Source organism: Cuculus canorus, chromosome 17 (assembly GCF_017976375.1).
Source record: "Cuculus canorus isolate bCucCan1 chromosome 17, bCucCan1.pri, whole genome shotgun sequence".
NCBI lineage: Eukaryota > Metazoa > Chordata > Aves > Cuculiformes > Cuculidae > Cuculus > Cuculus canorus.
Window position 1 is genome coordinate 10,614,157 of NC_071417.1, and position 14,777 is coordinate 10,628,933.

A 14,777-nucleotide genomic window follows, 5' to 3' on the forward strand; every position below is an offset into this window, starting at 1 on the left:
AGGCGGGGAAAGCCCATCACAAATCTTTATTAAGCCCATGTGGCTGATGATCAGCATGGAGATAATACAGAGTACGGTTTTCTTCATTAGCAGAGAGTCCAGGAATTAAGTACCATTAAAAAGTTACTTCTAAAAAATAAAGCCGTGGAGAGGTTTGCTCCCTTCTGAAAAATACCCAGCAGGTTTGAGGCTGTGTTTCATTTTGAGGAGAAGCGAGTTCTCCTTTTCAAGCCAGCTTAATTTTTCAATGTAAAAGACAAGAGCAGGTAGGACAGCGCAGCCACCATCGGAGTCACCAACCACATCCCTGTCTCATTTTGCTGGCATGTGGGAAATGAAAAGGACAAACTGCAGCTTCAGTGACCAGCCCTGCCTCTAAGAGAACCATCCGGGACAGACTGGGCTCTCGTCACCCCTCCCCTGTTATACTGGACTGACTCAGACGCTGGACCTGGCGAGAGGCACCCTGGCCCCGCACAGCAGTTCTTGCTGCCATCAGCCCAACCCCTCAAGGACACCTGAAGGTCTTGCTCCAGGAGGACCCAGACCCTGCTGCTGCACAGAGCACAGCTCTAGATTCAGCCAAAGGCAGACAGCAAAACACAGCACAGGGGACCGTGGTTAATAGTGACTGAGCCTGGCTCAAACAGCTGTGAATTTGAGGCTTCTGAACAACCAGTCTTTCCTTTCCCTTCTCCTTCCTAACCCCCCTCCTGTTAAGGTTAATAACGCCATACATTCCCCAGGTTAGCAGCAAGTAGTTTCATGACCCTGATCAGTATTCACAGTAACATCAGGTGTCGGCACATGGAATACAATCATCACACGTAGGATCAATAGTTACAATAGGCATAAGTGGATTGAGGACCCCAATAATGCAGTTTCCTATACCCTCCTTTTTAAAAAAATACTTTATTCCTCAACTAAAAAACACTGGATAACCGGTATTTAGACACCACCTGGCAGAGCCCTGCAAAACACCGGAGCCCAGCCAGGTGACAGAGCTGTTTGTACAGTGACAAAGAATGGCCAAGAGAGTACACGTGTAAGGGCAGACATTCTGAACAAAGCAATCGCTGCAAGAGAGATTGCTTAAGGGCTTCTGTGCGAGTATAGTTAATGGCAGTGCTTCCTACAGTTGTATTTTATACTGCTGCCACTGTTGCAGGGACAGTGTCAGAGCAGTTACATTCTATATTTGCGTAAAAGCTGAATATTCAACCGATAGCTTCATTGTTTCTAATGCACAAGACAACATAACGCTCTAATGGTGTTTCCTGACCACTTATCACCTCCAAGTATCGCGTTCAGTACTTGACAATTCTTCAGAAGAGAGCAAGAACTGCTGTAAACAGTTTGCGGGTTCACCGGGTCAGGCAGGCAGCGCTGTTGCTGTGTGCCCAGCTGCGCCGCTGCCCGGCCCTGGGATTCCCGATGCTGTAAAAAAAAATGTTTCGCAAGTTTCTAGATTCCAATGTTCAGAACGTTGTGTTTGTCGAGCACTAAAAAGCTGACACAGGCCCAAGGTTTGGCCTCTCCCACCCACAGCAGTCCTGGAAGGGTGGCTCTGATGTCCCATTTGGTCACGGTTTAGGATTTGAACACGTGCACGGCTCGCACAACGTACTGGCGGCAGATGGGGCACTCACTCATCCGCTTCCCGCACTTGGTGCAAGTGACCATGTGGCCACACTCCAGCAGGACACAGTCGATCACAGCATCCATGCAGATCCGACACAGGTTATCATCGTTATCGTTCAGCTGCATCTTCTCACCTTCTGAAATGCAACAGAGAGGGAAAAACAGTTATGTTCTAGTCTAGGCAACCACTCAAATATAGACACCTGATGGAGCATGAAGCAGTGCTGCTCCTTCTTCACAACAGTTTTTCTAACCCACAGCTAAGAAATCATCTTTAGTCCTTAAAAAAAAAAAAAAGAAACAAGAATTAGAAAGCCCCTAAGTGAACACCCAAGATCTGGCTTCATGCTTTGAACTCACACTATTTTCAATTCAAAGCATAATGACTCAAATAACGTGCTGGATTGAAATTCAGAGCATGATGGTTTTCCACCTCTGAGCTTAGTTTGTTTGGCAGAAATTTTCCTCAGGAGATTAAACACAATAATAATATAAAGCAGACTAAGTCGAAGCCTTAAGTAGGTTGTAAAGGCAGCAGAGTCGAGCAAGACCTGTCAGCTTTCACTGCAAATGGCCAGCGTCTCCTATCAACAACCAAGTGCTCTGTCAGACCACACTGGAAAAACACATTTAAAGCTTGATTTTGACAGCTTCAATTCCAGCCTATGACCAAACTGAGTCACTTAAGTCATGTTTTGACACTTGCTCACAGCCTCCCACCTTCACAACCCTTCTCCACTCCAATTAGCCAATTATTTCACACAATGATCACAGTCCCTGCACTGAATGTCCCGGCACGACCTGGCTCTGCAGTGGCCCAAGGCTATTAATTTTTCCCTGCCACCAGAGTCCCCTGTTCTGGAGGATGATGACCCAGGCAGGTAATGACATCCAAAAGATGTCCTCAGATGACACTTGGTGAACAGGAATGGGTCTGTGGATATACCGCAATCGCACAAGCGAAAGAGTCCCAACTGTGGAGTGTCACAAAGGGCAGAATGCCACCAGTCACTGTGCTGCAGCCGCAGAACCACCTTACCATGAAAACATGGACTGAGACCAAACCACCTGGACCTGGACTTTTGCCACTGTTATTTTAATTCTCTGTCCCAGGGAGAGACCCGAGTTGTGTTGCCCTGCTGACAGCTACCGAGAACCTCTCTTTCCTGTAGCTTGTGAAACCTAATGAAGGATGCAGAGGTGCCAAGTTCCATGTCCTCTGAGGAATTCGTTCTCAGTCGTGCAATTTTACCTTCGCTGTGAAAGCTGAGCTGCCTGAGCTTTGGAAAAAAAAAAACCAAAACAAAAAAGCAGCACAATCCTGGAAAGTTTCATTTAGTCACTAGAGCCACATCCAGCTGCTCTAGATGCAGCTCGAGTTGTTAAAACCCACTTTCCAGTTGTTCCAGCTGAGCAGACCAAGTTAGATACCAAGTCCTTTTGTGGACAGAACCAGCTACTGGAAACCAGAAAATAAGTAGTTTTAAGAAAGTGAGAATCAAATATAAACCTACGTGTCTTGTGGTTTTCCTCGCTCTCTCTGTACAGTCTGCTCACTTTTTCCACAAGTTCCCATTTTTCACAGCATCCTGAGTAGTTGACAAAATTACACGCAAGTATTTCCTTCAGCTGCCGAACACTCAACCCTTCAATGTCTTCCAGGCTGGAAATATCGGACAAAGATGCCCTCGCTCGCTTTCTGGACAATCCAGGAGTCTGAAACACACAAATTGTATGTTTGTAACTTCCCAGTAAGTTCAAGGCACCAGATCTGATGCTCCAGCAGCTTGGCTAAAGCTTTATTTTTTAAAAAACAAGTATTTGCAGAGATGCATTGTGAGACACAGATAAGGCTGAAAGAAATGGAGCACAACAGTAAGTGTTGACTGAGATCTAAACACTTTATAGTGCCGCATAGCAAAAAATCACTTTGGATAGTTCAGAGCTCACCTGCTCTTCTGCACTTTCTTCTTCTTCATTACTTACAGAAGATGTTTCAGTTTGCCCCTGTGTACAAAATGAAATCAGGATAAAAACACAGTATCCCTTATAAAATATTTTCTTTTGTACCAAACTGATCACAGATGACAATGACAGGTTGAAGTTTCAACTGCTACCACTCGCTATCAAATTAAGTCACTTTTGTCATCAAAACTAGTAAACTCCTCTAGTAATCTCTTGGTTTCAGGTGAGACACACAAAAAGCATTTTTCCTGCCACCCTGAACTGCACCAACTGGCATTTTATTTTAAAGCAATGCATAACAGTTGGGTTTTTTTTTTTAAAAGACTATTCCATAAAACACACGTTAATTATTGTACCCGTAAAGGTGTTCCGTTTCCTGTGCTTCCCCTTCTGTTTGCAAGTTCTCCTTGAGACGACACTGATACAGACATAGAAAATGGATGAGTAAAAAACCCCGAAGTCTGTGACCGTGACGAATGCAAGCTACTAGTGTCCATATCCTGCCCCGAGCCTAATCCATGATGGCACAGCACAAGATCCACCAGGTCTTCTTTCTCCCTGCAAGTGTCTGTTGGGATGTTTCTGAGAATCAGGTACTGACGCAGATCCTTCACTTTCAATCGCATTAACTGAGGTCGCTGAAAGGCTGTTTCTTGCAGCAAGTGACAAGTGGAACATCTTCTAAGATTCTCTTGTGAGACCGAACAAACAGAGCAAAAATCCTTCTTGCAGTCACAACACACATGCTAAGGAGAAAGAGAAAATAGCTGTTCAGTTGTACATCACAGAACACACAGCTGGACCCTGCTCTTTCCTTCTCCAGGCTACATAATTTACTGTTAGTCTTTCAATCATCAGTTTTTACATATATATTTTTAGGATTTAAGGCTAGAAAACGACCCTGTCAAATAGTTTTGCAGGTGTTCCACAGCAGTCCCTCACTTTTGTAGCATAAATGTAAGCTGGTGTGAGGTTTCAATGAAAAAACATTATCAATAAACAAATTAATAAAGTACTCTTGTTGTAGTTTAGACAATAAACAAAACAGAACAACTGTCAATTTTATGGTATTTTAACAAATATTTTCCAATATATTTGGTGTCGTTGCTCACGTGTATAAGAAACAGTATAATCCCCCAAACTTTAAAGAACATATTTGTTCTTCAATTGATTAAAAGAACTCAAAGTACGCCTTGAATATGATGAATCACATAGCAAATACTCCCAAATGTCCAGACTCTTTCTGCAGTGAGCTGAGCTCCAAAGACTCACTACAATATACAAAAGCTTTCAGCAGTGATTTTAAACAGTCATCTCTCTGTGAGCAGATCCAAAGTCTTCAAGTTTTCAGGATTTTAGTGAATTTTTTAGCTTCAGAAAACCTCCCTACACACCACCTGATCCAACAGGGTGTTTGCCACACAAACAACAGGACGCAGAGGAAGGGCAGAAACTGAACACCCAAAGTGAAGAAAGAGGCTTCATGTTTATGTAAAAGAGCTACAGAGAATAAGGTCACTGTGTGGACAAAATAATGATCTTGAACAGTCATGATACACAGAAATAATATTAAAAATTTATTTTTATTTATCTGCATTAACCTACCAATCGGCCTCCAATTGAAGGAAGGGGCTGATGGAGCGCAATAACTTTTAACAGAAGTTAGGAAACTTTCCTAGTTAGGAAACGAGTTATACGAGTATTTCAGAGAAAGCAGCTGTGATACTAAAGTGCATTTTTAGCTTCTCCATCCTCCAGTTTATTTATCCCTGTACCCTATCACTGTGTTTGGTATCATCTTCACAACCAGATTTGTTTTGACATTTAAGATTAGGAAGCTAAAACATGTATCTTAGAAATAAGAATCCACTAATTTTTAGGTCAGACCAGATCCAACATGTCACCAATTAACAAACATCAGACCTCTTAACTTCTAATCCTGTCTGACATTAATTTCCTATGACCTCAGGATAAGGCACTTACACCCTTCCTGGCTCTCTGCCTCGGTTTTCCCTAAGTAAAAACCACACATTCATCTTCCAGCACGCCTAAAAATCAGTTCACATTAGTAAAAACATGACGTAATAGAAAATATACTCACTTTTTTCCTAAAAACTGAAAAGGAAAGTCCGCAGGCTTTGCAAACTATGTTTGCACCCGCAGCAGCTGGAGACGGGTATGCCGAGAAGTCTGTGTTTGGTGCAAACCTGAAGGGGCCAGCACCTGCCCCAAAGCCGGCCTGCTGGCCACGCACAGCTCCAGTACCCATCACTTCATTCAGCAAACCACAGCAGGAAGCCCACATGGAAGTAGCTCCCGCCTGAAAACAGTCAGAAAGCAAAAATAGAAAATTAATACCTGAAAGCCCCCAGCAGATGTGACTTGCTATTGAAGAGCTACTTCACTCCATCTGCCATCATCCCAGAGGCACGCAGTGTGAATTCCCAGAGCACCAGGAATTCTGTACACTAACATCTGTAACAGCCCAGTAATCTCTACTCCCCTGCTGCAAACCAAAGTAGGTAAAGACTTGCTTCCAAGGGCTAACACAGGCACAAGGAGCTCACTTTCGTAACTCCTTTTCTAGCAGTTACGCACAGAAATGGCAATGGATTTGAGGAGGTAACACAACAGCAGAGCAAAAGAAGAGATCAAACAGCCAGTCCTAGATGAGGGGCAAGACCTGAAGTGGTGACAGACATAGGCTGCAATACCACAATTTATCATAATTAGCACAGAGCTGTCCCATCCAGGATCTCCTCCACAACTGATCTAGCTCTTACATGACTCACAAGAAAAAACTCTCTAAAAAAAATGTTCCTGGGTCTTCAGACTTCAAAGTAACGAATGAGTCTTGGTTAAAATCTAGTTTCTGAGAGGGAAAGGTTTTTCAAGACCTCTGAACCTGCTGCTTTATTATCCTACAAGATGTCTAACAAAAATTAAAATCACTCTAAATGAATTAATTCTATATTGACAGGCTTTCAGTTTGGAGTCACAGAATTTAATCTTAAAACGCTATAAAAACTGTAAATAAATAAATTGCTACTCTTCATCCTTGAAAGCCTTTAGCACTAGATTCTTTATCAAAAGCGCATTCTACTAAGATTTGGAATTTGGACTCTACGTTGTTCAGGTCACATGTTTATTCACTGTCATGTGGCTCACTGAAACCTACTGAAAAAAAGGCAAACAATCACACCAGGTTCTTTGCTGAAAGACAGCTGAGCAGTACAATTTCCTTTACATGTATTTTTCATACATTGTTCTTAAATATGCTGGTTACAGCTGTTCTGTTTTTCGTTCCAGGGGAGCATCTTTTTTTCCTAAAGCATGGAGACATATAATAATTGCTCCTGAGACTTGCAGTTCTGTCTGTAAAAGCTAAATCAACCAGAACATGCACTTCAGCTCAGCAACGCTGGTGCTTTAATTCCTGTAGTAACTAGACCAATTTCTGTATCAAATTGCACATTTCCCTTGAACTGAATCAGTCCTATCACACTTATGGGAGTTTAACAAAATAATTGGAGACAGGCCAGAATATCTCCTTTCTAACCACCGAGCACAGAAGGTAAGAAGAGAGCCCTCACTCCAGTTTAGAAAAAAGCAGTGAGAAACAATGCCATAGGAGCAAACGTGTTCTACAACAACATGCTCATGTAACTGCCTGAAGTATGGAACATCAAAAACATCTCTCCGACCCACACAAACCTAATACTTCACTTTTACCGTTGCAATCTCCCATTAAAACTGTTGTAATACAGTGAAATATTGAAGACAGTCATTTTGCTTCTAAGCTGTACAACACAACATTGTGCACAGTAGTGACATCAAATGCACATGCCAACAAATTAAATTCACTCAGCTAATTTCATAGGTATTTTGAGAGTAAAATTCATCACAGGCATAACAAAGCATCTCCATGCTGTGGGTGCCCCACACCAAGGAGAAAACCTTCCCCCAAGCCTCCTGTGAATGGAGTTCCAGGTGGATGAACTCCAGTGGCTCTTCCGTGACCTTCAAGGAAGGCACAGGCAGCCCCAGCACGTGGCTGTGCTCAGACACGCCCTGCGCTTGGAGCCTGGCTGATGTCTAATCAGACTTTCATGACAATCATTAAACTATCATCAACCTAAGACTTATCTTCCACTTTTCAGTAATGAAGAGCGGAAACAGATCAATACTCATTTTTACTGTATAAAACAAGTTATGCTTAATTATCCTAGTTAGGCAAGAGCAATTACCTTCTCAGGAACACATTATGGAAACAAATTATTTAATCCAAGAGTGTTGGAAGCTTTAAGAACTTGAGACTTTTGAAAAACATTTTTTCTCATCTTAAGGGAAAATTGTCAGTTGCAGAAACATTACTGTAATTCTTCAGGTATTCTGAAAAGCTGATGAGACAGCTTTATAACTAAAAGATGTAAAATAGCCACACACAAATACCAGAAAAATGAAACAGTAAACCAAAAGAAGCAATCAGAATTAGCTTACTTCATTTTATGACTGTGGTCTTTTGAGGGGGTCACAGCAGCAGGACACAAAATGACGGAGAGGACATAACAGCTGCTACCACAAGCCCTGCCCGAGTTTAACACCTGCTTCTCAGACTTATTTTATTCCCAACTGCTCAGGGACCACTGAAAACACTAAATAAATGCATACTTAGGAATTGTTAGTATCAAACAGAAAATATCTTTAAAATTACTACCAAGCATTCGATCATTTTAAGGTGAAGGGTAAAGCAAAGTGGGCATCATTAATTTTCTCCTTAACCTAAGTCAGCTGTGGATTCTTACTATGCACTAGTGTCATTAACCCATAATTTAATTAGTGTCTAGACGCTTCATATTACTCTTGTAAGAGACACAAGACCATGCTGAAAAGACACAGGTGAGACACACAAAACCGATACTTCCCTCGAGAATTAATTAAAACTTTGCCAATTTCTGCACCGAACGCCTTTCCAACTACATCAGTCACTATTTCCACTAGCTGCCATCAGCTATCTTCTCTCTATATGCCTTATGTGCATTGTTAGAACTTCTCTGCTTATTTTTTGGCTTTAAGGGTGTTCAGTAAAGCGATGAGGACATCGCCTCAGCAGGACACCCACCCCAAGAACCTCGGAGGCTGCGTGCTGCTCTTTACACATCTGTGCAAGCAGGATGTGCCATCAATGCAGAGCAACAGAAAGGAATCTATTCCCTTTAAGATGAAATTTCATCTTAACGCCCACCCTGAGACCAAGCAAAGCATTTTCAGGGCTGGAAGACCACTCAGTATCTGGTGACCTCAACTCTCAATCCCTAATCCCAAAGCACAACAGTCTGGGACACACAGAAGAGCCTCTGGGGAGTGAACACCACGGCCGGGCAGAGCAGAGTCCTTCTCCAGCTCAGACTCCCCCCAAGTCCTCACCTCCTCCAGCCCATGCCCCCCAAATCCCTGCCCCCCTCCAGCCCCTCTGCCTGCCCCCCACGCCCCTGCCCCTCTCCAGCCCATTACCCTTCCCCGGTCACGTCCCTGCCCCTCTCCAGCCCGTTTCCCCCCCCAGGTCAGGTCCCTGCCCCTCCCCAGCCCGTTTCCCCCCTCCAGGTCAGGTCCCTGCCCCTCTCCAGCCCGGGCCCGTGCCGTCCCCCTAGACGTGCCTCCCTCCAGCCTATGTGCCCCACGTAACTGCCCCCTCCAGCCCGTGCCCCGCAGGTCTCTGCCCATGCCATGTACCAACCCCAACCCCTGCCCGTTACCTCCGCCCCCATCCCATCTCGTGCCTCCCCCCCCCTTCCTCCTCCTCCTCCTCCCGTGCCGCTCCGGTCCCTGCTCCCCCCATCCCGTACCGGCGGGGCTGCCTCCCCCCCGCCCTCCAGCCGCCGCCGCGGGCTGTGCGGAGGCGCGGCCTCGCCCCAGGCCCTTCCCGGCTGCTGACTCAGCGCAACGCGCGGGGCCCCCCGGCCGGACGGGCCCGGTGCCCCTCGATAACAGCACCGCGGCCTGAGGCGGGGGACGAGCGGCACCCCGGCCCGGTTCTCCTCCTCCTCCTCCTCCTCCATGAGGGGAAAAAGCGCTACCCCAGCTGAAGGGCTCCCCCCATCACTCACCTTCATGGCCACCCCGCCACTCCGACTCCACCCGCCGCCGCCACCGCCTGCACCGGGCGCTCCCCAGCCCTGCGCCGCCGGGGCCGCCTCACGGAGGGCGGTCCCTGCCACCGCCCCGCGCGATTGGCTGCGCCCTTGCTATTGGCTGTCCCTGCGCCGCATCTGATTGGATGTTCCGCCGCTGCTCCGCACGTGATTGGTTGTGCAGCCGCTACGTCGCTCACTACTGGCTGTGCCGACGCTGCACGTGATTGGCTGTTCGGCCACTGCGCCTCATGCCATTGGCTGCCTCGCTGCTGCATTCCCATTGGCTGCGCCGCTAGCCGCTGGCACTCCCGAAGCCGCACTTGATTGGTTGCTCCGCCGCTGCGCCGCATGCCATTGGCTGCCCCGCCTCCAAAGCGAGTGGGCGGAGCCAATGGGAGGCGGGAAAGAACCCGCGTGGGGGCGGGGCTTCCTGGGGGCGGGGCTTGGGGTGAACGCCCTTCTCACACACAGTGACAGCTGTGAGTGCGTCAGTAGTGATGTCACCTGAATGAGAGAGGGCATTTACCTCGTGTTTTGGGGGTTTTTATGGCTTTTTTCTATGTATTTAAGCAGTGAGCAGTGACCAGGCGCTGGCTGAGCTCCACGTAATGGAGGTGGCTGGCTCCCCGCGCTCCCCTAGGCGTGTGAGGCAGCGGGTCTGGCACATCTCAAACATCACAATCACACATAAAAAAATCACACATCACAATAACATTAAAAAAAAAAAACCCAACAGCTCAAACCTAACCAGGCCTTCAGGGAAGCTTCATGCAAGCACACGAGGCCAAGAACAAAGGAGGCCGAAAAGAGGAGCAGACAAATGTGGCTGAAAATAAATTCAGATCACAAATCAAATGTACCCATAGAAAAGGTCACATGTGATCTTTACTGATTTTTGCAGGATGGATCTATTTTTGGAGCAAGTCAGATACAAGAACTGAGTCAAAAAACCCACTACGTAATTGCCAGGAGAATGGCACCGACTTGGCTTTGGCGTCAGGAGTGGATACTTCATGCAGTCCAACTCCGGGATTTGTACGGACACCATCTCTCTCTCTCTTTTTGGAGATGCTTCTGCCTCGACAGGCTTTTGACATGCTACGAACTTTTACACATACTTTAAAAAGAAATGTCACATTCATTTTTAGTGGATTTTTCTTTCATTAACGGGTCGTAATTTTCTTCAAAGCGAGTTGAAAAGCCTTGTGAACACCCTGCTGGAACAAGCGATGGCATATTTCTCACATTTCCCACATGGAAGAGATTGCTTTAAGACACCTTAAGAAATGTCAGTATAGTTTGTTTTATTAAAAAACTCCTGTGTCACCTGAAGTCTGGATCCAGTCACCCTCGAAGTACCAAATTATACAGATGGTTTCGTTACTAATCTTACATTAAATATTAGAGCTCCTCACGCAGTCATCATAAGCAGGGTAAAAGCTCTGCCCCCCAGATAAGCCAAGCTGAACAAAACCTAAAAGTTTAGCTCCTTTAGCTCCGTTAAGGACTTGCCAACAAGAAATCCTCCCAAACACAGATGTTGTAGGGAGTAACGTGGGTTGGGCAGAGTTGAGATCTGGTGACTGTGCTGGCAGCTGCAGCTGCCACTCCGCCTTTATTTGAGCAGATCTCGATGAATCATATTTGTAACATGTGATTTGAGATGACTTTTCATGCATTAGCGCCTCTGAATTGTACCCACATAGATTGCTTTTAAACTAGGAACTCTTTAACTCCACCATCTACTCTGTGGGTGAAAAATAGCACTTGTAGTGGTTCTATTAATAAAAGACTTGCCCTCACTGAGCCTTCTGGGTTGTGCCAAAGAAGCATTAAAAGATTTGAATCTATTAATGCTCGGTGTCCTGGTTACTTCTGCCATGAAATAACAAGTGTTGATGACTCGCTGGAGCTCAGTAATCCCCCAAGGTTTTACACAGCATGAGAGAGCGGGGCAGAGAATTTATTCTTACCAGGAATGTTCATTTGGGTTTAATGTAACATTGTACAACATTTTACAGTAAAATAAATAATGAAAAAAGTCAGTCTCTGGGCTTTATTTGGGAACTGTGGATTGGATAATAATATCTGTGGGGGGAAAACTATGATAGTAATCACTTTTCATACCAGAGACACACAGGACTTTGGAATTACCTTTTGAGGTTTCCAGATTACAGATTTCGACAGATTTTGTGTTTCACCAAAATGCCAGGATCCCCAGATCCTGAGGGTGGCCATTTCGTGCTTCATGAGCTCAGGTGTGTCACTCAGTGGCATCAACCTGTTTTAGCTAAGATAAAAGATTAATTTTTCAATTGTGTTACCTAATCATGAATTTAATACGACCAAAATCATCTTTTGCTGCTTATTTGGAGGGCTGCTTGTTAGGTGGGTGAGTTTATTTAAATACGCTTACTCTAAACGTTCTCTACTCCACACGGAAGGTTTGTCAGCTGAATTCATCTGTTGGCTTCAGAGCATGGTGGGGAGATGTCAGAACCAGATGTTTGTCATTTCCTTTTCCTCCAAGTTCTGCACGCGCCAGCTGCAGCCTGGTCTTTATCTTCCCTCCCACCCCTCCCCACCAAGCCGCTCCACCACGTCAGAGCTTCCACCCACGATGTCATACTTTATTTCCAGGAAACGTCAGTAAATTGACCTTTATAACATGACAGCTGTAGTTATTGCCTGAGTTTTGTATTCAGCTACAGCTCAATGGGTGTTGGTTCATTGAGGTCTGGGAGGCTATCATTAATTATGCCAGCAACAACCACTGCAATATTAAGTTTCTTACACGTACATGTGCTCTAGAAAATGACTCGACACTTGATTCACCTCCTCCTTTTGCTGCCCCCAGGCATGAATCAGGAACAACGCAGCTGAAATCCCTGGGGCCACATGCTGAGGTATGGCAACACTGGGTTCTGTTTGTCTCTTGCTTACAGAAATCATAGAATCACAGAATAGTTTGGGTTGGAAGAGACTTTAAAGATCATCCAGTTTCACCCCCCTGCCATGGGCAGGGACACCTCCCACTGGATCAGGCTGCCCAAGGCCCATCCAACCTGGCCTTGAACCCCTCCAGGGATGCGGCAGCCACAGCTTCCCTGGGCAACCTGGGCCAGGGCCTCACCACTCTCATGGGGAGTAAATTCTTTCTTATGTCCAGTCTAACTCTGCCCCTCTCCAGTTTATACCCATTGTCCCTCATCCTATCCCCACAAGCCTTTGTAAGCAGTCCCTCCCCATTTTTCTTGTAGCCCCTTCGGGTACTGGAAGTTCGCTATAATGTTCCCTCAGAGCCTTTTCTTCTTCAGGCTGAACAACCCCAACTCTCTCAGCCTGTCCTTGTGTTGCTCCAGCTCTCTAATCATCTTTGTAGCCTCCTCTGGACCCGTTCCAACAGCTCCATCTCCTTCTTATATTCAGGATTCCAGAACTGGACACAGTACTCCAGATGAGGTCTCACAAGAGAGGAACAGAGGGGCAGAATCCCCTCCCTTGACCTGCTGGCCACGCTTCTTTTGATGCAGCCCAGAATATGTTTGGCCTTCTGGGCTAAATAAGAACTATTATAATAGTCGGAGTATTTTCCTTGGGAATGTGATGCCTTGAATGATGTACTCCAAAAAATTATTGAGAAAAATAAAAACTTAGGTGTGGAAGCATCTTTGTTGCATCATTTAATTTGCAGTAGAACTGATCTAACAGGAGTGAATTCACTCTGTGGGGTTCTCTGGCTGCAGCGTGGAATTGCTTGCATCGGAGTGTGGATCAGGCCCCCTGCGCATGGCCTGTACTGTGCCCAACCATGGAGATGCTGCTGCACCTCAGGCTCCTTGGCTTGGCTTTCCTTGCCAGCACACACATGGGATAACGCCAGCGGCTGTCATGCCATCCTCAGAGGGCTGTGACACATCCACAAAGGGCCACGAGGACCCTGATGGGACCATGGTTTGGATACTGATCCCATCGAGCTCCAAACTCAAGTGGAAAGCCCCTGCCATAGCCCCTGCCATTTTATACACTACAGATAGATAAATATTCATGGCATTCCCAGAAAACTCGTGAATATTCATGACCAATCATACTATCTTGATCTTTTACTGTGCATGCACCCCAAAATCCTAAATTCCACAATCTTTATGCAATCTCTAGTGGCCGTTTCACAGTCCTGCACTGATGAACTTTCACCGGCTTCTCGCTGTTTTTTCCTAATAAGCTATTAATGTCCTTGCATTTCTCCGTTACCACATCCTTGCTCGGCTCACCCTGTATACCACATTAATTCTAATCTTAAATTTACCTCACAGCGCCTGTTCAAGGTTAGTTTTGCTAAAAAGCCAATACATTGAAGGGGCTGGAGAACGAGTCTTAGGAGGAGCAGCTGAGGGAAGTGGGATTGTTTAGCCTGGAGGAGGCTGAGGGGAGACCTTATCGCTGCCTACAACTGCCTGACAGGAGGTTGTAGAGAGGAGGGTGCTGGGCTCTTCTCCCAAGTGACAGGGGACAGGACAAGGGGAACAGCCTCAAGCTGCACCGGGGGAAGTTCAGATTGGAAATTAGGAAAAACCTTTTCACCAAAAGGGTCATCAGGCCCTGACAGAGGCTGCCCAGGGAGGTGGTGGAGTCCCCGTCCACAGAGGTATTTAAAAGACAGGTAGACAAGGTACTTAAGGATATGGTTTAGTGACAGATAGGAATGGTTGGACTCAATGATCTAAGAGGTCTTCTCCAACCTGGTGATTCTCTGATTCAGTTGTGAGAATAGAAGCTGCAGCTGGCTTGTATGTTTAATTCTCTTGTAATATGAATCTATCATATCAAGAGATAATATGCAGGCAATCTACAGATATGGATAAATAACCTGAAAGAATAAATCTTCTTTTAGAGTTGCAAGAATTTATTGATATGCTTAATTGTCTTGTAAGAGGTAATTGTCTTACGTCAGGAGAGAACCTGAAGGGAGTCTCCAGACACGGTTGGATAACCTAAAAAAAATAAACATTCTTTGGGGACTTATTTTTTTTGTCTGAA

At 45.6% G+C, this 14,777-nt stretch overlaps 1 protein-coding gene across 2 annotated transcripts; it reads right to left on the bottom strand.

The window, feature by feature from the left end:
• Positions 1-17: 17 nt before the first annotated feature.
• Positions 18-9,821, bottom strand: RNF34 (ring finger protein 34). 2 transcript variants are annotated; one of them, XM_054082769.1, is made up of 6 exons: positions 9,714-9,821; positions 5,708-5,926; positions 3,963-4,352; positions 3,592-3,648; positions 3,156-3,357; positions 18-1,778 (listed from the first exon to the last, which is right to left on the bottom strand). In XM_054082769.1, exons 1-6 carry the CDS (start codon positions 9,717-9,719, stop codon positions 1,591-1,593), a joined length of 1,062 nt encoding a protein of 353 aa, XP_053938744.1. In that variant the 5' UTR covers positions 9,720-9,821; the 3' UTR covers positions 18-1,590. The 2 variants fall into 2 exon arrangements, with proteins under 2 accessions (XP_053938744.1, XP_053938745.1); XM_054082770.1 differs by lacking the exon at positions 3,592-3,648.
• Between the last annotated feature and the right edge of the window lie 4,956 nt (positions 9,822-14,777).

Bases quoted from the DNA above. Each gene is read 5' to 3' on its own strand.
- RNF34 (XM_054082769.1), bottom strand. The intron at 3,358-3,591 runs GTGAGCTCTGAA...TGTGTGTTTCAG, and splicing joins AAGAAAGTGCAGAAGAGCAG to ACTCCTGGATTGTCCAGAAA. The intron at 1,779-3,155 runs GTAGGTTTATAT...GTTGCATTTCAG, and splicing joins CGAGGAAAACCACAAGACAC to AAGGTGAGAAGATGCAGCTG.